The 25,739-nt window shown below is 53.0% G+C and overlaps 1 protein-coding gene across 1 annotated transcript in view; it reads left to right on the forward strand.

Annotated features, from left to right (window-relative positions):
• The window catches only part of LOC128821200 (zinc finger protein 208-like), a 1,118,338-nt gene that overhangs the window by 116,918 nt on the left and 975,681 nt on the right, over positions 1-25,739 (forward strand). Inside the window, exon 3 of the mRNA XM_054002161.1 lies at positions 18,725-19,183. Within this exon, the coding sequence (XP_053858136.1) occupies positions 18,725-19,183 (459 nt within the window). The remainder of the gene's footprint in view (positions 1-18,724; positions 19,184-25,739) is intronic.

Below are 25,739 nucleotides of genomic sequence, written 5' to 3' on the forward strand. Positions count from 1 at the left end.
ATTAGTACAGAGTGCAATACACATACTCCAACCACGTGGCCCTGTCCCATTAGCTTCTCCGTGATTTAATGTGACATCTTGGGGGCGTTCTGCTCTTTGGGCATTTGTTTCCTCTTTAGTTTCATTGGGTTGAGGCAGTGACCTTTTCAGAGAGTGGGGAGGAGCTCTCAGAACTCCCCTAACCCCATCCCTGCACAACACTCAGAACTCCCAGCAAGGAGATGTCGCTGCTGTGTGAGTCCAAGAGAGGCAAGAAAGGAACGTTGTAGCAAGAGTGAGGTGCACAGGAATGTGTCCAAGTTTTCCTTCTCTCTGTTCATCAGCATTTGTTTTCTCTGTCTGGGCTCACAGGCCCCTCCGGAGAAGAAAACAGAGGGATCTCCTTGACAGAGCCTCAGCAGTGGGGCATCTTCAGTCCAGTGAGCTCCAGACCCCAAGGGACCTTTGTGGCCCTGACTCCAGCGCTGCCTGCAGGGCTGGATCTGCGCCCACACAGGAGACGAGAGAGAACAGCTGGCTTGGAACCTCTTCTAGCTGGGACCAGCCGTGTCTCTCAAGGCTCTGGGCAGAGCTTGAGCTTCCCCCCACCAACATGCCCAGGTGCCCAAGGGCAGGTTGGTGAGAGCAGCACAGGTGAGTGCCCAGCCTGACAGAAGGAATTGCTGTGGCAATTCTAACTACTAGATATCTAACTAACTAACTAACAACTTGTGACTTTGTTTTTGAGAGTCTAGCCACAGGTGGATCTGATTGGTTATTAGGTTCAAACAATTGTCACTAGACTCCAATTAAGTAATCACTCTAGGTGAACAATTTTCTAAACACAATCCACATAGGAAAAACAAGGAGCAGAAATAGAAATTATTTTCTCTTTCTTTTTCTCTGTGCAGCTGGATGAAAAATCTTGAGAGAGAGAGAAATGTGCTTACTACACAGCACAGGTGAGTGCCCAGCCTAACAGAAGGAATTGCTGTGGCAAAGGGAAAGGGAGAGAACACACGCTCCGGGCTTCAGCTGCACATTGCTTTAACCTGGCTCCGGTGGCACAGCCCGGCAAGAGCCTGAGGCAACACACGGCGTTCCCTACTGCACCAGGACAGCCCCCACCAACAGGAGCAGGGCACAAAGAGGTGGGGAGGGGGTCTGCAGCTTCACAGCGCTGCTGGACAACAGGGGCAGGGAGAGGAGGGACGCGAGGGGAGTTTCCAGCCTTAACACAGCCCCAGTGGCTACTTACAGTAAAAGACTTCAGCATTTCCCTGGACCAAGGACGAGGTGTAATTGTCTGTTTTGGGAATCCAGAAGCCATTTTGAAGGGAGGATATGCCAGATCAGCAACAAAGCCTCAACGAAACTGGAAGGAGCAACAATGGAACTCTGAAAATCCAGAACCCAATTCCTGGCAGATTCAAGGCATATACTGGTGCTAAAAATTTTATAGCATTTGAATGTAGCTAAATGCTTGATTGGTGTAAGTAGCTAGTATTGTCAGGCCTCTAGTTGGACTTTACTGGAACTATATGGCTATGTTGTGCAATTCAGAGATGGATCCTACTGAGACCGGGAGCTAAAAATCTGAACATTAATAATAGTTAGAACAGACCAAGCTGTAGCTTAAATATTAAATACTTAAAAAGAGCTAGAGTGGATCTCCTCTTCTTTAGGCTAAACCACCCCTGCTCTCTCAGCTGCTCCTCACAGGACTTCTGAGAGACTGGAATGTTATGGCAAATGGCTTAAATATTGTTATAAAGGACTTTCTGCCCATTGCGACAAAACTGTATAAAGGAGCTGCGACCACCCAAGCCCACCCTTCCCTGAAAACGCCTCCTGACTGGAACTTTGGACTGTGAGCTGAGCTGCCTAAGGGAACTCAGAACAAGCCAAAGGTGACACTATTGTCCGGTTATCTCAGGTCTGGGGAGAAGTAAACAAGGCTGAGGAGAAAAACCTATCCACAACAAAGCCAAACCCAGCAGCTGTCCTGAAAATCAGCTCTGTCTGGGTTCAGGGTGGGGAATTCATAGGCACAGACTCATCTGCTGAGGCCAGGTTTGCACACAAACCTCCCATCAAAGACCTCCAAAGTGCCCCTAGACCCATTCCAGAGGCCTTGCACCAGGTGACTGCAGGGCATGCAAAGTAACACAACAGATCTGAAAATCCAGAACCCAATTCATGGCAGACTCCAAGGATATTCTGGTGCTAAACATGTGATATTATTTGAAAGTAGCAATAGACAGAAGCAGATTTGGCCCTCCCCAAGGAGGTACCTGGGAAGTCGCCCCTTGCCCAAATCTGCCTTAATCCATTGGAGTCTTACCTTTTGCGAGACCTCACCACAGAGAAGACCAGAAGAGGATTTTATGGTATGCTGATGGGATCCACGGAATGGTGACCTTTTTTACTTAATCCGTCTCTGTCACTCTCTTTCTCTTCCCTCTTCCCAACCCCCCATTCCCCCCCCTTTTTCTATTTCTTTCTCTCTCTCTTCCTCACATTTACTGTTACATAAAATCCAGACTATTGACTTTGGCATATGGTCTCATTTGCACCTCAATTCAGAGGCATCTCCCTAATACTTTTAATAACCAGATGATAATAACCCACTGAAACTTGACCAGAACTCTTTCACCTTTAAGCAGTTTAAGCAATCACTATAGGAAAAAAAAACTATAGACTAGCACATTTAGAAAATGTTGCATTTCCTCAGTGAAAAAAAAGCACAATCAGTAGACCATATGTCATTCATCCACTCACTGAACTGCTGCACCAGAAGACTGGCATTATCACATCCTGTACTTCCCTTTGGCATTCTCTTTCAGAGCCCAGATGAGACAAAACCAAAAAGTTCAACTTGAGTCAATCTTTACCTTCAAAGGGAATTCAGGACTCCTGTGCAGAGACCAATGCTCTGCAAATTCAGGAATTCCGTGCAGAGACCAATGCTCTGCGTGTTCAGGACTCCTTTGCAGAGACCAATGCTCTGCAAATTCAGGAATTCCGTGCAGAGACCAATGCTCTGCGTGTTCAGGAATCCTGTGCAGACACCAATGCTCTGCGTGTTCAGGAATCCTGTGCAGAGACCAATGCTCTGCGTTTTGATGAATCCTTGGCAGAGACCAATGCTCTGCAAAATCAGGAATCCCTTGCAGAGACGAATGCTCTGCGTGTTCAGGACTCCTTTGCAGAGTCCAATGCTCTGCGAACAATTCGCTTGTGAATGGCGAGTGTAGCCGCCTGCACGAGCCCAGGCTGGCACAAGCAGCCAGGAGCGCGGTCTGTGGCCACTGAGCTGTTCCGCAGCACAGCAGCCCCGCACGTCACAGCCGCCGCCGCCGCCGCGTTCGCGGTTACCAGGCACCCACGGCACCCGATCGTCGGGGCCGGGCGGGGCCGGGCCGGGCGGGGCCGGGCCGAGCCGCAGCGACTTTCAAAGGCGATCGTCACTTGAGCTACTGACTTGACTTTGGTGCTTTCTGAAGAGTTTTTCTCCAAGTATTTAGGAAAGCTTCAAATGTGGTGATAAAGGCACCCCTGGCAGGCCTATCCATTGCTCTCGGGGTAGCACTAGTATTCTACCCTGGCTGGAACAGCAGGAGGGGCTGAGGGAGCTGGGAAAGGGGCTCAGCCTGGAAAAAAGGAGGCTCAGGGGGGACCTTCTGGCTCTGCACTACTCCCTGACAGGAGGGGACGGGAGGGTGCTGCGAGTTCAGGAGGCGCCGGAGCGGCGTGGCTCCCACTGTCCCCTCTTCCACAAATCCCTACAACTCCCTTCTACCTCTCCACGTCCCTGCCCCCCCATTTCTGTGACCCTGAGACCCCCCTGCACTCCCATTCCTGACAATGGAGATGTCCTTTTACCCCTTTGCCCGGCCGGCACTGAGACGCCCCGGTCCCTCGGCTGTGCCCTGTCCCTCGGCTGTCCCCTGTCCCTGTCCCCTGTCCCTCGGCTCTGTGGGCTGGGGGTGGCAGCAGGACCCGGGGCAGCCCTGGGGGAGAACAGCCCTGAGCCCCAGCTCAGCCAGTTCCCCCAGTTCCCTCCAGGTCACTCCCTGCCACTTTCAGTTACACTCACTATGTTCCCAGTATCATCCTGGTCACTCCCAGTATGATTCCAGTTGCTCTCAGTGGCCCCTAGCATAGACCCAGTCACTCCAGGTATGATCCCAGTATGAGCCCACTATGATCCCAGTCTTCTCCAGCATGGTCCCAATCAATCCCAGTTGCCCCCAGTGTAGACTCAGTCACTCCCAGTTGCTCTCAGTGTGTTCCCAGTCACTCCCAGTACAGTTACAGACACTCCCAGTACATCCCAGATGGCCTCAGCATACTCCTAGTCATTCCCAGTCACATCCACTCAGCCCAGTAAGGTTCCAGTTTCCAGCAGTATGATCCCAGTCACTCTCAGCCACTCCCAGTCAATCCGGGTTGGTGCCACTATGATCCCTGTTGCCCCAGTTCTGGTCCTGCTGGGTCCCAGTGTGCTCTGATCCTGCTCCCTGTGGGTCCCAGTCCTGGGTGCGGTGTGTCCCGCTGTATCCCGGTGTCCCACTCCATCCCAGCCTGTCCCAGTCCATGCCGGTCCCTTCCCGGCAGCCGCTGCCGTTTCCCAGATCCTGCCCCTCCCGCCCCCGGAGCTGCAGCCGGACGCCCCCCAAGATGCTGCCGGGGCTCGGGGGCTTCGTGTTGGGCTTCGTCTGCTGGGCTGGGGCTCAGCATCCCCTGCGGGAGAAGGGGAGGAGGGTCCGGGGGTCGTGTTCCCCCTGGGAGCGCGTCTGACTCCCCCATGTCCCCCCATGCCGGGGTCACCCCCTTTTCTCTCCCCAGAGTCCTGCCCCAGCTCCTGCTCCCCTCTGGGAGCGGCTTCGGGGAGCCCCCCTGGGACCCCGTTGGAATCCCCATTCCTGGGGTCCTGCGGGACCCCCCCGCAGCTCCTTCCCCACTTCCAGGACCCCCTGTACCCCCTTATCCTGCCCTGACATCCCCTGCACTCCCTTTGCCGGCTCTCCTCCTCTGGCAGCCCCTGGATCCCCCGTTTCCCTGACTCCGGGCACCCCCGGACCCCCATTCCCGGCCAGCCCGGGGCACCTCACCCCCAGGCCTCCCTTTGCTGGGAAACCCGGCCTGGGCACGGGGCTCTGCAGCCGCTCTGCGATCTGTGATCGCCCCAAGGAAAGGGAGAGAAGAGCGAGAGGCACAGAAGGGAATCGCCAGTCAGGGATCGCAGTCCCAGCGCCCGCTCCTGCTCCGCCGGGGCTGGGAGCCGCAGCCGCAGGAAAAAATGGATCCGCGTGTAATAAACTGTGGTAACTTGTTTGTTCATCAAAAGAATTAGAATATTAAAGGAGGAAATATAAAAATTAAAGTATAAGGGACTAGCCTGCTTGTTAGGAGATAGGGGAGAACAATAAAAAAGCCACTGCTACAAACCACAAGGCTATAGGCATATTGCAAAACCGCAAGATTACAAGTATGATTAATCACCATATAGGGGGCTTTTCGTAGCTTTTTTGCAGACACAGGCTAAGGATGTCGGGGGATGGCCGGAGCTGATTATGAAATCAGCGACCACCAGGCAACGGCCACCGGACTAGACAACGTAGGAGTGCTCCGGGTACGCCCATCGCTGTCCGGAGCCGATTGTGAAATCAGCGATCACCTGCCTCGACACAATGCAGAAACGACGCAGAGAGATGCTCAAGCTACGCCCACCGCTATCGCAAAAGACACGAATGAAGAAACCTCCAAGAAACTATAAAAGAGACTGAATAAGGGAGTGGGGTGTGGGGCAATGCAGTGTGGGACACTGCAGGAGGGGCGGTTAGGAGACCCCTACCCACCCAGCGCTGTTTTGCTTGCTACTGCTTGCTGTAATTAATAAAATGCTAATTGACCTTAAAAAGGCTGAATCAAATTATTCGCCTCAATTTATCACACGCGGATGGCGGGGCTTGCCCCGCTTCGGGCCGAAGCCGGCGGGTTCCAGGCAGGCTTGGAGCGCAGGGCCCGGCAGCTGAGCCCAGCCCGGCCCGGGGGTCCCGCAGGGAGCGGCCGAGGAGCTGCCGGGGGATGCCAGGAGGGGATCCCGGGGAATTCTCTGGAATTCCCCCGTCCCCTCCCCCCTCGCTCCCTCGGGCACTTTTGCTTCGGCCTTTCCCGCCCTGCGCTGCCGGGATCTGCCCGGTGCCCGGTGACGTCATTGCAGCCTCGGGCTGCCATTGGCGGGCAGCAAAGAGCGGCGCCAATGGCGGGGCCGGAGGCGGCTCTGGGGGCGGGGCCGCAGCGGAGCAGAGCGATGGCTCCAGCGCTGGGGCTGGGGGCGCTCCTGGGGCTCCGGGGGGGGCGGCGAGAGGTGAGAGGGACCCCCGGCACCGGGACTCTTTGATCGCCCGTTCCGGAGCACCGAGGGGCCCCCGAACCCCCATTCCTGGGCGCCGCCATCCCCCCGCACCCCCATTCCCGGCGTGGGTTCCACCCTGCACCCCCTTATCCGGCACCAACAACCCCTGCACCCCCTTCCCGGCCATCCCGCCTCTCTCAGCCCCCAGAGCCCCCTTTTCCTTCGCCCACAGACCCCCTGGACCCCTATTCCTGCCTTTCCCACCACCCAGCCCCTGCTTTCCTCAACACCGAAAACACCCGGGACCCCTAGTCCCAGCCATCCTGGGTTTTCCATCAGGATCCTCGAGTCCAGCTGCTGGCCCTGCACAGGACACCCCAACAATGCCAGCCTGGGCCTGGCAGCGCTGTCCAAACGCTGCTGGAGTGCAGAGAGCCCTGGAGCTGTGACCCTTCCCTGGGGAGCCTGGTCAATGTCCCAGCAGCCTCTGGGGAAAAACCTTTTCCTGAGATCCAACCTAAGCCTGCCCCGACTCAGTTGCAGCCGCTCCCTCCACTCCTGTCCCTGGGCACCAGAGTGAAGAGGTTCCCACAGCTCCCAGCCAGGGACCCGCTGCCAAAGCTGCTGCCATGGCCACCAGGGCTGGCACCAGCTGGGATGCTCAGTCTCCACCAGCCAGGGTTTAGGAATGGGATTCCCCAATTTCCTGCTCCTGCTAAAACCGCTCTGCTACTCGCTGCCCTCCCGCCTCCCATGGAAAGCACAAAAGGCAAAGATCCCCGGCTGGGATAAGAACAGTTTAATGGGAACAGCAATGAGATAAGGAACAAACAGGAACAGAAACAATATTGAACACAGAAGAGATAAGAAAACTACACCACCACCGACTGTCTCTTCCCAGCCACCTATTCCCTCCTACCTGGAAAGGACACCCTCCTCCTCAGGAGAGAGAGAGAGTCCCTTTCCTGCCCCTGGCAATGACCTGAGGTGGGAGTGAATGTTATGACAGCACCATGGCCAGACCCTCATGTTCTTTGAGCCCACCTCATGTCATTGCCAGAGGCAGGAAAAGAGACAGGTTTCTTCCCAGCATGGATCACAGGGAACATGGGTCACCAGGGCTCTTCCCAACATTGGTCCTCCAATGGGGGATGGAGCAGGAGCAGTGCACAAAGCTCTTCCTGCAGTCAGGGCATTTGCAGGCCTTCCTTTACCGGTGCCTCTGTTGGTGTTCGGTCAAGTGAGAGTTCCTGGAGAAGCTCTTCCCACACTGGGGACACTCATAGGGCTTCTCCCCGGTGTGGATGCGGCGGTGGCTGATGAGGTGGGAGTTTTGCTTGAAGCCCTTCCCACAGTCAGGGCAGCGGAAGGGCCTCTCATCTGTGTGAATCCGCTGGTGCAGGATCAGATGGGAGCTGATCCGAAACCCCTTCTGACACTCAGGACACTCGTAGGGCCTCTCCCCGGTGTGGGTGCGTTGGTGGGTGATGAGCTCAGAGCTGCACCTGAAGCCCTTCCCACATTCCCCACACTTGTAGGGCCATTCCCCAGTGTGGATCATCTGGTGGCGGATCAGGGTGCTGCTCTGGCTGAAGCTCTTCCCACACTCCAAGCACTTGTAGGGCTTCTCCCCATCACAAAGCTGCTCATTCACCACCAGCTCCGACATCTGGCTGAAGCTCTGTCCACCTTCCTGGCACAGACTGGGTCTTTTCAGAGCACTCTGGGCTGGGTTTGGAGCCCCTCTTCCTGCGGGATCTCTGGGGCTTTTCTGCCCCATTGGATTCCAGCACTGTGGAACCTCTCAAAACGGCCTCTTCCATGAGGCTCTGCTGCGGGGATTTGTCCTCCCTGGTCTCCATCTTCAGCTCCTTGTCTGGGGGAGGAAGAACAAGGACAGGATGGGATTTGCCTCCATGCCAGAGGGAAGGGGAAGGAGATGCCCCCAGTGCATCCCCGGGCGGTCGGCGCTGGCAGCGGGGTTGTCCTGCAGCTGGGGGCAATGCTGGGCTGGGAGATGGAGCAGGAGAGGGGGGGAAAGGGGCAGTGACTTCCTCCTCACCTGCCTGGGTGTCCTGGGGCATTGTCTCGGTCTGAAAAGACAGCTGTCTGCTAAGAAAGGCAGGAGATCCATTGAAATGGAAAATATTAACCACCTCCCTCCTGCCAAATTATTATTATTTTCAAATTAAGGGTCTCTTAGGCAAATATAGGGGAATAGGAATAACAGTTCTTTCCTAGAAAATAATTTAAAATACAAATGCTATTGGACAAAGGAAAAAAACCACTGACTGAGTCAGAATACGACCTGACACCCTGTGGGCCAGGATGCTGGCAGCAGTCCCAGGAAATGGGGGCTGCAGTCCTCCTGCAGTATGACAGGTGTGGTTGTGTTGAAGCAATGATCCTGTAGAAGGCTGAAGTTTTCCTCTGAAGGTCCAGTGGTGGTGTTGTTGGGAATCTTCCTCTGGGAATCCAGTGGAGAAGAAAAGCTGCTCCACTGAGAATGCGGTGGGAAAAGGATGCCGATGCTGTTCAAAGTCCGAGATTATAAACAGGCAGGAATGCTTGGCCCCTCCCCCTGGGTGGAGCATCTCACAATGGGATGATGTCATTTTTCTCAGTCCTGCAGGGACATTCAATGGCCCATTAAGAGAAGATATTTCCTGCAGGAAAGATTGGTTCTGGAAGAGATAAAGAAAACTGGTCAATTAACAGAAGATAACTGTATCACTTCTAAGAGATGGGAATTGATTACACACCCCCAGCTACATCAGGTAATTTAGAGATATTGACCCTTGTTCTGCCACTGCAAGATTTGGGAGAAAATACCTTGGACCACTATTTTTCCATTTTCACAGACCTTGGAGAGGACCCAAAAATCTCCCAAGATGGGGTTTGGAGGCCTCATCACACAACCAGCAGGCAGAGGCTGCGGGCTCTGGGCTCAGTGGCATGGAGACTGAGGAGAGAACAGGAGTAGCCTGGGAGGGGCTGAAGGGTGGTTTCAGAGATGGTGGAGCTTTTCTTCCTAGAGGAGATAAGCATGAGAAGGAAATAATGGCACCAAGGGCAGCTGGAGAGGCCCAGACTGGAGAGCAGGAGAAAGGAATTTCTCTCCCAGGGCAGGGCTGTGGTGCAAGACGTCCCCCAGGAGCAGCCTGGAGCAGCCCAAGGCTTTGTGTGGCTTGGCAGCTCCTGTGCACAGCCCAGCAGGGCTGGGCCACTGCCTGCAGCCAGCCCAGGCACAGCCCAGAGGCACAGAGAGCTTCAATCAGTCAGGGCTGGGAAGGTGCTGAGAAGTGCCTGGGGCACAATCACTGCCAGCCCTTGACACAGGAACCTCTGGCTGCAGGACAATGCAGCTGCAGCTCCTGGAGTGTTCTCCTAAGGCTGGAACATCCCAATGCCCACAGACTCTGTGAGTCCATTCTCTGAGGCCAGGGGTGCCCAGGGCTGTCCTGCAGAGCAGGGTCCTGCAGCCCAGGGCGCTGTGCTGGGCCAGGGCCTCTGCTGCCTGCCAGGGACAGCTCTCAGCCAGCCCTGGGTGCTTCTCACAGCACTGGGGGACAAGATCTGGCTGCAAGGAGACCACTGGTAAGGCCTGGAAGTGTTCTCCTTGTGTGCTGAGGATGCTGCATTGTTCAGGACTGCTCCCAGCAAGGCATTGAAATGCAGAACATTTCCAAGTAGATTCTACTGTCGTGGTTTGACATGGAAGTGAATTTTTTTTTTCGGGAAGTTGGGTCAAAGCAATCAGTGATCATGTTTGGATATTGGCACCTGGAGTGACCACTGAACATATGGACACGCCTCTGAGAACAGAGGGTTCTCAGGGGGTTTTAACAGGGGGTTAAAAGCAAGAACTCCCAGGGGAACTCTCTCTTTGTTTCCAGTCATCAGAGAGTGCAGTGCAGACTCTCCCCTGACCAGTCATGGCCTTGTCCAGTTCGGCCGAGGGGGCTGAAGGTCTGGAACCGAGCCAGCTCCTACAGAGGGAAGGGTGGAGAGAAGCAGAGATGCCTTTGTCCTCCCCCTCAGAGGGAAAGAGACAGAGAGCCTGACATCACCTGGAGATTTGCCGGCAGAGGAGATGCAGAAAGGGGGGGGATGATGCCCAGTGTGGGAGTCGAGAATGCGGGGCAGGGATTTCAGCCATCCAGGGAGTCTGAACCTTTAACCCTTTCCAGGAAATGAGGGCTTTGTAAAATATTACTCCTCCTCGATTTGTAGTGGAAGAGAGACAGTCCAGGACCTGAGATGTTAGAAGAAGAAATATTTAGGTGGGAGGAGATGATGAAGTAGCTTTTGGCTAGGCTTTTCTTGTTAGCCCTCGACTGAACCAAATTCTCCTGCAATAGAGACTGCATTTTAGGGGGATGCAGTGGTGACCCAAGGAGACCAGCTTCAGCAACCACCAGCGAAGGAATGGCAAGAACAGAGGAAAGCTGAGGAGGGAATGGTGATGCCCTCTGTCTTCAGGAAGAAGATGATTTCTGTTCCTGGACCCTTGGCCCCAGGGGAAAATGGGGGGGACTGTAGTCCCAAGATGAGAAGCTGAACTGTTGTATCTTTGGGTCTGTGGCAAAGCATCCTTACAGGAGCCCTATGAGCAGTCTGTCCATGCGTGATGGTGAGAGCCCTGTGACATGGAAAGGAGAGTGTCACACTGGCAGATTTACTCTGGGTGGTTGCCGTGTGTGATGTGGAAACACAGGAGGTGGCAACTGTGTTTCCTGTGGGGTCTATGGCACAGGAGAGGCTTCTCTCTCCCTTGATAGACTGAGTATTGATTATCTGAAGGGTGGTAATTTGAACAGGAATCCCGGGTGACGTTTCATGGTGGTTGTCTTGGAAATTGGGAGGAGGACGGGTGTTTTAGAGGGTCTTCATCCTGGATTTAGTGTGTGTATCTTCTGTAGTAGTAGTTAAATAAAGTTTTTTTTTCCCTTTGTTATTAAGCTTGGGCCTGCTCTGCTCTGTTCCTGATAACATCTCACAGCATTTATTTGGGAAGGTGTATTTTCATGGGGTCGCTGGCATTGCGCCAGTGTCAAACCATGACATCACAGCATTGGCAGCCCCATCATTCTCCTCTGTATGACAACAGAGCAGTGACAGCCCCAGCATTCCCATGTGTGTGATACCACTGTGAGGCAGCCACAACATTCCCCTCTCTCTGACACCACAGCCCTGGCAGCTGCTGAGTTCCCCTGTCTGTGACACCACAGCCGTGGCAACCCCAGTGTTTCCCTTTCTGTGACACCAGAGCAGTGGCAGTCCCATTGTCCCTGGCTCTGTGACACCACAGCTGTGGCAACCCCAACCTTCCCCTCTCTGTGACACCACAGCTGTGGCAGCAGCACTAGATCAGAAGCAGCAGCCGTGGAACAACAGGGGAGCAGGGGAGGAGCAGAGAAGGAGCAGTGGAACAGTGGTGGATGAGCAGTGTTGGAGCAGCAGTGGAGCAGTGGTGGAGGAGCAGAGCAAGTGTGCTGAAACAGCACAACACAGCTTTTGAGCAGCAGTGGAGTGAGCATGGAAAAGGTGGAGCAGTGGTGGAACAGGAACTACAGCCATGGAATAGAGGTGACACAGGCCCCACAGCTGTGGAGCTGTGGGACACAGAGCGGCTCCGAGCGCTGCAGGAGCCGGCCCCGCACAACAGAGCGATCCCTTCAGGCTGACCCAGCGCGGGGGGCAGAGGCAGGAATTGCTGCTGGGCTGTGGAAGGTGTGGATCGAGTGCATTGAAGGATGACCTGGGGGTTTGATCCTGCTCATTGTGGCTGCTTTTGTGCTGCCAGGACGGTTCCAGTTCGTCTGAAGTCATGAACTCAGAAGAAACTTGGGAGAAAAGTTTTCAAACTGCCTTCTTTACTGCAGGGAAACACATCTGGGGAGAAGTTGCATGATTTCTGATTTGGGAACCAAAGTGGGTCAGTTATTGGCCTGTGGTTTTGTTCTAATCCAGGGACTGTTTCCAAATTACTGCACTTTAGCGTAAGAAACGAGGAACGTGCCTCACCCTTGGGATGTTGACAATGGGTGAAGAGCTTTTTGTGGTCCTAGTGCTAAAAAAGCAATTGGAATTCTTTTCCCTCCTTCCCCTTTTCTTCCTCTCTCTGGCAATGAGCCTTCAACTCTTCCTGCAGGTCTCCTTCCCATAATCTGCTCTGGACTTGGAATGTGCCAAATGAACAGAGAGAAGACAGAGATTAATGGACCATAAAAACTTCAAGCTTTCTCCTTGTAGCCTCTGAAGTTCAAGGACTTGGAAACTTCTGCTTTTTCAACTCTTCACCACATGCCACTCCTCTAACTTTTGCCCGGCCATAAAACCTTCCTGTGGCCCTGTTTGGGAATTGACACTCATATTTTTCAGGAGAACCACAGTGGGTGTCAAAGGTTTGGGTGCTGAAGCCTGTGGGAGCCTTGCCTGAGTCACAGAGAATCCCAGTGTCCCTGGGTTTTTTTCCCAGGAGTATCCAGATATTTGTCCCAGGTTCCAAGTAGGAAAAAAGAAGTGGAGAAGTGGTTCCCAAGACATGTCCATGGCTGCGATTCCTGTTTGACATAAGTGAAATTAGTGAAAGGCTCCTGCTTCTCTCTTTCCACAGGGACACTGTGGATGCATCCGGGATCTCTGGTGACCCAGCTGGGAAAACATTTCAGGCCACTGCCTTGACTGTTTGATCTGGAACTTGCCCAAGGAGCCGCAGTGCCCATGGGCAAAGATTTTCCTCTGGAATGTTGCTGCTTTGTGCTCCATTGATGAGAGAGCAGAGTGTCCCCGTGGGGGATTCTTGACTAGATGGACAAGTGCTATGATCTCATGGATGTGCTGACATCATCTTGAAAAGGAATTGTGCAAGACTCCGCAGTGTCCTAATTGGGGAACTTTGGCTGAGGCTTTGGCTGAACTTTGGGCCAGGCTTCCTTGGAGATCAGTGCCAGTCAGGGGGATGGAACCGGATGGCAATGGACCCCGTGCTGACAGCCCCAGGAGAACGAGCTGGACATTCACAGAGGCTCCCAGTGTGGGCAGATTGGCCCCCCAGCTTTGGGGACCCCATGGGAATGTCCCTGCTTCCCTCTGGGCTCTCTCTCAGTTTTGCAGAATCTGTTCCTATGGCTGTGCAGCAATTCAGGAAGGATGTGTTTTCCCTCTCGTTTCCAGCCACTGTCTCAGTCACAGGGAGTCAGCCTCTTCCTGCTCCAAGGAAAGGTGCTGGTGGCACAGCCCATGTGTCACCCCCGGTTCTGTCTGCAGCACTGGCGGCTTGGACATGAGGAGGTTGCATGGGGAACCTCCCTGTGGTGAGGAAGCTCAGGTACAGATCCTGGAAGGAAGCCCAAAGGCCCCAAAGCATTTCTGCAGGAGAGCTCCTGCTCCAGTGTCTGTGAGGCAGAGCAGAAGGGCTGCTCAGACTGCCACACTGCTCTAGGCAATTCTGCTTGGCAGGAACAAACCCCACAGATCCCTTCCCTGAGCAGCAAGAGGCCCTATGTCCATCCCAGCATCTAAAAGGGACAGTCAGGGCCCCTGGCACAGGTGGGATCAGTGGGCTGGCACAGCAGCCCCAAGGCAGCATCAAGGATGTGTCTCTGGTGGACACTGATGCACTGTGCTTGGAAACCCCCATTCCAAAGGGGCAGAATCCATCCATCTTTCTGGAGGCATGACAGGATGCCACAGACTGTCTGTGCTGGAGACCTAGGAAGGTCTGACTGGGAAGGAGTGGCCAAATCACCCTCGTGGGACCAGCACTGAGTCTCCATTCATCCTTGGCAGGGATGTCCAGGAGCCCGTGCGCTTTTGTCAGTGATGCCTTGAGGATGGAGAAGGTTCAAGAGCTGTTTGTCTTGCCCGGGACCCCCCAGGATCCTTCCCTTGTGGGGTTGCTGTTGGGTCCAAGAACAGCAGGTGGCCAGTGGGGCCAGGACAGGGCAGAAATGACAACATCGCATCCCCTGGGACTCCCCGGTTCCCTTCCAAGAGCTGATCTGCACCCAGAGAGAAAAGCATTGCTCAAGAAGTCTCACTCACCCTTGAATACTCCCACCTGACCAGGGCAAAAACCTAATGGAGAGTGGAACATGATCCTGGGCCTTGAAAAGCATCTGCTGAGGGCACAGCAGCACTGAAAGAACTGAAGCACAGAAGGGCACTCAGGAGAGCAGAGTGAGAAAGAGAAATGGGTGTCCAGAGCAGCAGAGCAACAGGCACTGGGATGGGGCCATGTGGGACAGCCTGTGCTGGCCGATGCCATGTGGCCTGGTGAGGCTGGAAGGCATCCAGAGCACCTTGCTCTGCCAACCCTTGGCTCTGGGCAAGCTGCAAACCAAGTGCCTCCTTGCCAAAAAGAAAAAAGAGCAGGGGCTGGAAGGAAAACTGATCCCCAGATGAGTCACCAGCCTGATAAGGATAACACCAGCTGGGAAACACCAACCGACAGAGGGAGGGGCAGCTGCAGGGCCATTATCTCAGAACCCTCAGTGCATGGCTATCAGCTGGGACAATTCACACCTTCCCAGGGGCATTCAAGCACTTACTAGATGGCCAGGAGATAGAATCAGCAATCAAGCAATGAGTGCAGGACTGCTTTTGATGCCTTGAATCAAGAAGCCAGATAAGAACAGCAAGCCAAGAGAAGAGAAAAATGGGGAGCCAGGGAAAACGACCAAGAAGACCTTTTCTAATAGGCTTGAAAAGGAGAGCACTTAAGAAAAGTAAGTTGAGTACCGTTTTTCTTATAACTACCCTTTTAACTCCTTTTAAAATATAAGAACCAAACCTTTTAACAGCATATTATTAACTATTTTGCAACAGTTTCTACCCTATTTTGACAGTCCAGAGGGAAAGCTCTTGTCCTATAGAGAACAGAAAGAAAAGAGCTGTGCAGCACATCCTGCGTAGGAGCTGGTCCTGGTGTCCCAGAGGGAATTGTGCATGGCTTTGGGGACAGCGGTGCAGGTGGAGCCCAGGCGGCTGAGGGCCAGGTTGAGCAGGAAGAAGAACATGGGCGTGTGCAGGTGGTGGCCGCAGGCTCCGGCGCTGATGATGAGGCCGTTGCCCAGGAGGGCAGCCAGGGAGATGGCCAGGGAGAGGCAGAAGTGCAGGAGCTGCAGCTGCCACGTGTCTGCCAGTGCCAGCAGGAGGAAGTGGCTGATGGAGCTGCTGTTGGACATTTGTGCTGTCTTGGCATGGGCATCTGTAAAAAAAGTAATCCTGGACTAGGTGGGTTTGAGAGGACTTTAAATATCCCAGCACAGCTTGGGGGTGTGAAAAATGCCAATCACTTCTTTTAAAATGTATTAAAGTTTAATAAAAATAAAATGGTTACAAAAAATAATAATACAAGTATAGTAATAAAAGTTAGACAATTAGAGTTAGGACAACTAATGAGACAATAACTGCAAGGAGTTACAGCCCGGGCTGGGTACCTCTCTCTGGACAAAAACGAGCCAGAAAAAGGACCCCATTAAAAGAGAATTTACTCCTTAAGAGGGGTAACCTGTTGCATATACAAAACACTTCATGATTATGCATATATTTTATTTAAAACAAGAAATTCATATGGTACTTCTCAAAAAGTTTCTGTTAATCCCCAGGCGCCTTGGAGGCTAAGTCAGGCTTGAAGAACTTTGTTTCTGTTGATAAGGAAAACCATAAATTCCTCTTCTCTGGAAAATGTAGGGGTTTCTGTAATTGTTATCTCTGTGTGAAGAATTCCTTGATTATCATCTCCTTTTCTAATAAAAAGAAGATCTCACACACATAGTTTCTATTTTAACTACTAATGCTTAATTTTGATTACAAAACTACATTTACTATATTATTAAAATGTTAATACAGCATAACTTTCAGCATAATACATATAGTAAATAAGTGCGTAGAGGTATATAATATGGGTTTTTCACAGGGGCACATTTCCCCCACTGCCTGCCCAGGCCTCTGCTGCCTGGAGCTGTCCCTGCCAGCAGCTGCTTCCCTGTGCCCTGGGCTGGGCCCTGCCTGAGCTGCCAGAGCCCAGCCCAGCCCTGGGGGCTCAGCTCTGCCCTACAGAGCCCTCCCAGCTCAGGCACTGCCCAGGGGCAGCTCTGGCTCTGCAGCCTCTGATGGCAACGTCAGAGCAACCCTGAGCAGGCTGGAAAAGCAACACAGATGCTTCCTCTAAAGGCCACTGTGCTGATTTCTGTCACTGCCTGCTTTATTCAGATCTGAGAGAAAACTTGTTTATTTTTCTTCACCTGAACTGAGACGAATATCTCTGTGCATTTTCTCATCCAGGCATCCCAGAGCAGTAGATTAAAAAAGAAGGATTTTCCCTTTTATGCAGCCCCTGCCTTGCTGTTCTCCCTGTAGAATCTAATTGGAAATGTTCTGCAGTTCAATGCCGTGCTGGGTGCAGTCCTGAACAATGCAGCATCCTCAGCACACAAGGAGAACACTTCCAAGCCTTACCAGCTGTCTCCTTGCAGCCAGATCTTGTCCCCCAGTGCTGTGAGAAGCACCCAGGGCTGGCTGAGAGCTGTCCCTGGCAGGCAGCAGAGGCCCTGGCCCAGCACAGCGCCCTGGGCTGCAGGACCCTGCTCTGCAGGACAGCCCTGGGCACCCCTGGCCTCAGAGAATGGACTCACAGAGTCTGTGGGCATTGGGATGTTCCAGCCTTAGGAGAACACTCCAGGAGCTGCAGCTGCATTGTCCTGCAGCCAGAGGTTCCTGTGTCAAGGGCTGGCAGTGATTGTGCCCCAGGCACTTCTCAGCACCTTCCCAGCCCTGACTGATTGAAGCTCTCTGTGCCTCTGGGCTGTGCCTGGGCTGGCTGCAGGCAGTGGCCCAGCCCTGCTGGGCTGTGCACAGGAGCTGCCAAGCCACACAAAGCCTTGGGCAGCTCCAGGCTGCTCCTGGGGGACGTCTTGCACCACAGCCATGCCCTGGGAGAGAAATTCCTTTCTCCTGCTCTCCAGTCTGGGCCTCTCCAGCTGCCCTTGATGCCATTATTTCCTTCTCATGCTTATCTCCTCTAGGAAGAAAAGCTCCACCATCTCTGAAACCACCCTTCAGCCCCTCCCAGGCTACTCCTGTTCTCTCCTCAGTCTCCATGCCACTGAGCCCAGAGCCCGCAGCCTCTACCTGCTGGTTGTGTGATGAGGCCTCCAAACCCCATCTTGGGAGATTTTTGGGTCCTCTCTAAGGTCTGTAAAAATGGAAAAATAGTGGTCAAAGGTATTTTCTCCCAAATCTTGCAGTGTCAGAACAAGGGTCAATATCTCTAAATTACATGATGTAGCTGGGCGTGTGTAATCAATTCCCATCTCTTAGAAGTGATACAGTTATCTTCTGTTAATTGACCAGTTTTCTTTATCTCTTCCAGAACCAATCTTTCCTGCAGGAAATATCTTCTCTTAATGGGCCATTGAATGTCCCTGCAGGACTGAGAAAAATGACATCATCCCATTGTGAGATGCTCCGCCCAGGGGGAGGGGCCAAGCATTCCTGCCTGGATATAATCTCCGACTTTGAAGGCCATCGGCATCTTTTCCCACTGCATTCTCAGTGGAGCAGCTTTTCTTCTCCACTGGATTCCCAGAGGAAGATTCCCAACAACACCACCACTGGACCTTCAGAGGAAAACTTCAGCCTTCTACAGGATCATTGCTTCAACACAACCACACCTGTCATACTGCAGGAGGACTGCAGCCCCCATTTCCTGGGACTGCTGCCAGCATCCTGACCCACAGGGTGCCAACTCCTATTCTGACTCAGTCAGTGGTTTTTATTTTGTGCTATCGCATTTGTGTTTTTCTAGGAAAGAACTGTTATTCCTATGCCCATATTTTTCCCTGAGAAACCCTTAATTTCAAAATCATCATTATTTGCAGGGAAGGGGTTTACATTTTCTATTTCAAGAGAGGATCCTGCCTTCCTTAGCAGACACCTGTCTTTTCAAACCGAGACAATGCCCCAGGACACCCAGGCAGGTGAGGAGGAAGTCACTGCCCCTTTCCCCCCCTCTCCTGCTCCATCTCCCAGCCCAGCATTGCCCCCGGCTGCAGGACAACCCCGCTGCCAGCGCCGACCCCCCGGGGATGCCCTGGGGGCATCTCCTTCCCCTTCCCTCTGGCATGGAGGCAAATCCCATCCTGTCCTTGTTCTTCCTCCCCCAGACAAGGAGCTGAAGATGGAGACCAGGGAGGACGAATCCCCGCAGCAGAGCCTCATGGAAGAGGCCGTTTTGAGGGGTTCCACAGTGCTGGAATCCAATGGGGAGGAAAAGCCCCAGAGATCCCGCAGGAAGAGGGGCTCCAAATCCAGCCCAGAGTGCTCTGAAGAGAAAAGACCCAGTCTGTGCCAGGAAGGTGGACAGAGCTTCAGCCAGAGCTCGAAGCTGCTGGTGAATGAGCAGTTTCATGACAGGGAGAAGCCCTACAAGTGCTTGGAGTGTGGGAAGAGCTTCAGCCGGAGCTCCAACCTGATCCGCCACCAGATGATCCACACTGGGGAATGGCCCTACAAGTGTGGGGAATGTGGGAAGGGCTTCAGCTGCAGCTCTGAGCTGATCCGCCACCAGATGATTCACACTGGGGAACGACCCTACAAGTGTCCTGAGTGTCAGAAGAGGTTTCGGATCAGCTCCCATCTCATCCTGCACCAGCGGATTCACACAGATGAGAGGCCCTTCCGCTGCCCCGACTGCAGGAAGGGCTTCAAGCAAAACTCCCACCTCATCAGCCACCGCCGCATCCACACCGGGGAGAAGCCCTACGTGTGTTCCCAGTGTGGGAAGAGCTTCTCCAGGAACTCTCACTTGACTGAACACCAACGGACACACCAGTAAGGGAAGGCCTGCAAATGGCCTGACTGCAGGAAGAGCTTTGTGCACTGCTCCTGTTTCATCCCCCATTGGAGGACCCATGTTGGGAAGAGCCCTGGTGATCCATGTTCCCTGTGATCCATGCTGGGAAGAAACCTGTCTCTTTTCCTGCCTCTGGCAATGACATGATGTGGGCTCAAAGAACATGAGGGCCTGGCCGTGGTGCTGTCATAACATTCACTCCCACCTCAGGTCATTGCCAGGGGCAGGAAAGGGACTCTCTCTCTCTCTCCTGAGGAGGAGGGTGGCCTTTCCAGGTAGGAGGGAATAGGTGGCTGGGAAGAGACAGTCGGTGGTGGTGTAGTTTTCTTATCTCTTCTGTGTTCAATATTGTTTGTGTTCCTATTTCTTCCTTATGAGGTTGCTGTTCCCAATAAATTGTTCTTATCCCAGCCGGGGATCTTTGCCTTTTGTGCTTTCCATGGGAGGCGGGAGGGCAGCGAGTAGCAGGGCGGTTTTAGCAGGAGCAGGAAATTGGGGAATCCCATTCCTAAACCCTGGCTGGTGGAGACTGAGCATCCCAGCTGGTGCCAGCCCTGGTGGCCATGGCAGCAGCCTTGGGAGCGGGTCCCTGGCTGGGAGCTGTGGGAACCTCTTCACTCTGGTGCCCAGGGACAGGAGTGGAGGGAGCTCCCAGGGCTTTTGGGGGATGGCATAGAGCTCTGTGTGGTCAGAGGCAGTCACAGCCATTGTATGGTGACATCCCAGGGCACCTTGAGTTGCAAAGGCACTGATCTGTCACAGGCACTCACGGGGGCTCCACGGTGACATCCCAGGAGTCCCCAGGCTGCCAAAGAGCCGGGATGTCCCAGACAGGCACAGGGGATCCTGTCATGGGCAGAGTGGGAGCTTCAGGCAAAAGTTTTGTTTCTTTATTAGAGAAACTCCTGCTGAGTCATGAGATGGAGAAATGACACCCAGCAGCCACCATAGAACCCCAAAAGCTTCAAGGACCCCTAGACTTCTACAATTCCTTCTAAGAGAGGAGACTGTGAGTGGCTGGATCCAATTGCAGCCCCAGACTTTGTCAAAGGTGTAAAAAATTGGACAGGTGGAATTGAAGTTTAATGCCATTTGTCCCACAGCATTAAGGATGGAATACCAGAGAGATTTATGTAAATACAGCTCTGATTGATTCTGATCATGATTAGACAGAAAGATCTTAATCAGCGTTATTTACTCTACAGCATAGGAGCTACAACAGTTCTTAGAACATTCTGCTCTAGGAAGCAATTCTGAAGTAAGCAGGGCCTTGCTGGAGTTGTTTGAGCCCTTTGCAGGCAGAGCCTCCTGCTCCAGCAGGAACTGCCTTTCCTGTGCCATGAGCAGGGCAGGTCCCGCTGCAGGAAAAGCCCCAGGCCAGCCCCCACACAGGGAAGGCCTCGGGCACAAGTGCAGAGTGCCCTGCTGGGAGCTGTGCCAGGGAGAGCCTGAGGCACCAAAGGCATCTTGGCAGCAGCAGCTGCTTGCAGGGCATGGCCAGAAGCCTCCCTTGGCAACCCAGCCTGGTGGCCAGCACTGCAGAGCTGCTGCTTCAGGGCTCATTTCTGGCTGGGCTCTGGAAAGCCACTTGTGCTCCAGGAGCCTGACTGGGAAGCAACTGGCCCCAGCACCTTGGGGACAAGATCTTAATGAAAAGAGTCTTCATGGCAGCAGAGACAAGGCAGGGGCAGAGGAAAGGGGAGAGCCAGGCCCAGGGGACAGGGCTGCCATGGTGATGGCTGTGAGGTCACTGCCACTGCAGCAGCCTGGCTGCCCTCAGCAGACATTCTGTCCAGAAGCCTTGTGAGGTCCCCCAGCACATCAGAGAATCCACACAACAGGAATTCCATCCTTGGGGAGGGGAGGGGATTCCTCTATGTCCAGTTGCACAAAGCTCCTGCTCTTGGACAATTCCTGGGATGGTGCATCCTCTTCTCTGGAAAAACAGTTGCAGTTTTTTTCCATTGTATAATATTTCCTCCTTCTAACAAATGTGCGTCCAGCCTCATGCAATTTAGAGATATTGACCCTTGTTCTGCCACTGCAAGATTTGGCAGAAAATACCTTGGACCACTACTTTTCCATTTTCACAGATCTTGGAGAGGACCCAAAAATCTCCCAAGATGGGGTTTGGAGGCCTCATCACACAACCAGCAGGTAGAGGCTGCAAGCTCTGGGCTCAGTGGTGTGGAGACTGAGGAGAGAACAGGAGTAGCCTGGGAGGGGCTGAAGGGTGGTTTCAGAGATGGTGGAGCTTTTCTTCCTAGAGGAGATAAGCCTGAGAAGGAAATAATGGCCCCAAGGGCAGCTGGAGAGGCCCAGACTGGACAGCAGGAGAAAGGAATTTCTCTCCCAGGGCAGGGCTGTGGTGCAAGACGTCCCCCAGGAGCAGCCTGGAGCAGCCCAAGGCTTTGTGTGGCTTGGCAGCTCCTGTGCACAGCCCAGCAGGGCTGGGCCACTGCCTGCATCCAGCCCAGGCACAGCACAGAGGCACAGAGAGCTTCAATCAGTCAGGGCTGGGAAGGTGCTGAGAAGTGCCTGGGGCACAATCACTGCCAGCCCTTGACACAGGAACCTCTGGCTGCAGGACAATGCAGCTGCAGCTCCTGCAGTGTTCTCCTAAGGCTGGAACATCCCAATGCCCACAGACTCTGTGAGTCCATTCTCTGAGGCCAGGGGTGCCCAGGGCTGTCCTGCAGAGCAGGGTCCTGCAGCCCAGGGCGCTGTGCTGGGCCAGGGCCTCTGCTGCCTGCCAGGGACAGCTCTCAGCCAGCCCTGGGTGCTTCTCACAGCACTGGGGGACAAGATCTGGCTGCAAGGAGACAGCTGGTAAGGCTTGGAAGTGTTCTCCTTGTGTGCTGAGGATGCTGCATTGTTCAGGACTGCTCCCAGCACGGCATTGAACTGCAGAACATTTCCAAGTAGATTCTACAGGGAGAACAGCAAAGCAGGGGCTGCATAAAAGGGAAAATCCTTCTTTTTTAATCTACTGCTCTGTGATGCCTGGATGAGAAATTGCATATAGATATTCGTCTCAGTTCAGGTGGAGAAAAATAAACAAGTTTTCTCTTAGATCTCAATAAACCAGGCAGTGACAGAAATCAGCACAGTGGCCTTTAGAGGCAGCATCTGTGTTGCTTTTCCAGCCTGCTCAGGGTTGCTCTGACATTGCCATCAGAGCCTGCAGAGCCAGAGCTGCCCCTGGGCAGTGCCTGAGCTGGGAGGGCTCTGTAGGGTAGAGCTGAGTCCCCAGGGCTGGGCTGGGCTGTGGCAGCTCTGGCAGGGACTGTGATAACTGGCCCACCTCTATGAGATGGGTATAGACACACCCCCAGCTACATCTTGCAACCTAAGACAGGCATCTTTGTCGCATCCTTCTCGTCCTTGCCCCCAAAGACTGGGAATGGAAAATCCTGGTAGGGGGAAAACAGGGGATCAGCACATTGGGTTTGAAGGTCCCTCTGCCCAAGTCCATCCCTAGAAGTCACCGGCCACCTGCGGTCCATAAAAACCTCCCAAATACCACGATTTAGCCCTGAAAATGCTTCTCAGGAGTTCCCCGTCTCTGGTCTCTCCCCTTTCATGTTTGTGTGTTCCCCCCTGTCCCAGCTGCTGGGGTCACACTTGTATTGGTGGTCCCTCATCTACTCACTCCCTGCCCTCCCCAGGCTGCAGGGAGTCACAGGAATCCAGAAAGTTCCCCCCTGTTCCATCTCCCCACTTAGGGATGCTGGAGGTTTTGGGGTCCCAGGGTCCCCTTTCTCCTTATTCTCTGCTTTGGGGTGTAGGGGGTCCAAGGAGTCCCGGCATCGGGACCCTGAACCACCATTCCCGGCACCAGGACCCCCCTGCTCCCCTTATCCTGCACAGGGACCGCCCTGAATCCCCTATTTCTGCACAGCAGGACACCCTGCTCCCCTTTTCCCAGGCATCCCATGGCTCCCAGCCACCAGACTTCCTGTGGACTTGACCCTGGCACACCCTGGAATGCCTTGGGCCCCCATTCCTGCCTTTCCCAGCTCCTAGCCCCTCCTTTCTGCAAAAGCAGAGACCCCCTGAACTCCCCCTTCCCCAACATCCTGGTTGTCCCCACCCTGGTACCCTGTTGGGGCACACAAATCAGAGAGTGCTTTGGATCTTATTAGCATGAGAGATTTGATAAACAAAATGGCCTGGCAATAGCAAACAGAACTTTCAGGATTAAATGAAGATTGCAAGACAATTCAATCAGAGTTTACCAGAAAAAGGAAAATTACATCAGATTTCTGCAAGCAAGAGATGTTTAAAATGTAGGAAAATGTAGAAATGTTTAAAATTAATATGTTTATTTATGTGCTCTTTAACCCAATCATTGTAGTAAAACATTACTAGTCTTCCTTGACTAAGTATATAAGCTTTTGTACTTCACAATAAATTGGGATTCTTTGACCATCACACCGAATCCCCATCTCTCTCTCTTCATCGCTGATAATTGGTGCCTCCATGTGAGGGAAGAACCTGACTGGTGGCAGTCGGCGAGCCGCTGGAACTGATCGTAACGGTGAGAGAACCACGTATGGGCCCACAATCGCCTGTCTGCTGTGACTGACAGGTGAGCCAGGGGAACTAAAAAAGGGACAGGACATGTCCAGCAAGAGAGACGTCTATGGAACCATGCTTGCCCTTCTGGGCAGGCATGGCTCTTCCATCCTAAAGCAGGACCTTAAGTCACTTTTACGATGGGTGTCAGATAGGCTCCCGTCCTGGAGAATACTTTTGAGACATTGAAAAAGCAAGAGCAGTCTCAGGCTGTATCCTCTGCAGATGCCACTGGCTCCCTGCCTCACTCTGACTCTCCCTGTCCACTTGAAACTGGCACCTCTGATTCTGGAGAGGGGCCCAGCCATCAACCTCCCCCCTACCCAGACGAAGGAGGGGAAGGCATCCTTTCTCACGGTCGTTAGCAGTTTGTATCGCTGACTGTGGCTCTAGCAGTGAGGAGGAGGGGGAGCTTTTTGATCCAGGACCCAGAGATTCAGATTATGAGACTGATCATTCCCTCCTGACCCTCATGATAACTGGATGCAATTCAAGAAAAAGGCTCTTAAGAAGGGGGACCCCCAAATGTTTTTTGGGTGCAGGAAACCTGGGCATTTGAAAAAGGACTGTTTGGAAAAGGGGGAGGCCAGAACATCTTCATGGTCTCATCTGAAGACTGAGCGATTCCATGCAATCTGCGAGCTTGCACGCTAGGGACCAGCCTTGCCAATTTGGTGATGCCCAAACCGCCGTCCTTTGTGCTCAAGTAAAGCATAGCATTGCAGGCAGACAAACGTAATTGCAGCCAGTTCTTCACGCTTGTGCAAACCTTCTGGTGGAGGGTATCTAGGAACCCTGCCTTCAGGTCCGAGTGGTCAGCCAGGTAGGTCTGCTGAGGGATGGTATAAGTTTTGAGGATATGGATTTTCTGCAAAGGTTTAAGTGGAGCCTTATCAATGCATTTGAGACAGGATTTGAGTTTTGTAGAAAGGTTGGATTTTGCTGTCACAGTCCACGGGTCAATCTGCAGGCCCAGGTATTTCCCAGACTTGCTGGGGCGGACCATGCTTAGGGGTGTGCTGTTGATGGTCCAGGCAACGCAGTCATTGACAGTGTAGGAGTCTTTTGGCGGCTTGATGTTGAAGCCATAGCACTTCTCCCCTGGTGTCTTGAGACGAGTGAGATTGGAGAAGGTCTCTAATATCTTGATGTCTCTCTTCATGTTTTCCCAGGAATCGCTCCATAAAACTAGATCATCTGCGAATGCCATTGGTATAAATGAATGCTCCAATTTATTAATTAAAGAAAATATATTAAATGGTCCAAATATAAATTTAGAGAATAACAAGGAAAAGCCACTATCAAAAAAAAAAAAAAAAAGGGTCAGTGCCAAGTCCAGGATCAGCACTGAGTGAGACCCAGGTTTGACCACTACAGCATAGGGTCCCCTATGTTCACACTGACTGTCCTGCTCAAGCGGTTTTTATACAGTTTATTTTGCTCGAGGCAGGGATTTCGGCAATCGGGCTTTTCTTTCCATTCAAAGTCCCACATATTCATAGAATTGAACAAAACTGTGTCTGGGAAGCCATGTATGCAAATCAGAGGGTGACTGGAACTCGACATTGAGATGTGTCTTCTTGATGGCTCTGGCTATCTCCATCTGAGCTATTTATCAAGTATTCACCGCCTGGCTGTTCCTCAGATTACCTTGGAGAAGCACCCATCTCTGGACCAGCCACGTCCATTCCTTTGCAAATTAGGTCCTTTCCTCCCTGCTGCCAGCTGCGGTTTTGAAATACTGTGAAGCAACCTTCCTGTCCCCACCTTGAGTGCTTAAAAAACTTACAGGAATATTTCTTACCAACATAACATATTTCATGCATCTATTTCTCACAAGCACAAATTATCGAAAATAGACATAACAGCCATCACTGTGACGCTGCTCGGTCCTTGATGGAATCCTTTGCCGGCCTCTTCCAGCTTGCACAATAGGGGGTCCATGGCCAGATTAAA

This window comes from Vidua macroura, chromosome 36 (assembly GCF_024509145.1).
Source record: "Vidua macroura isolate BioBank_ID:100142 chromosome 36, ASM2450914v1, whole genome shotgun sequence".
Lineage (NCBI taxonomy): Eukaryota > Metazoa > Chordata > Aves > Passeriformes > Viduidae > Vidua > Vidua macroura.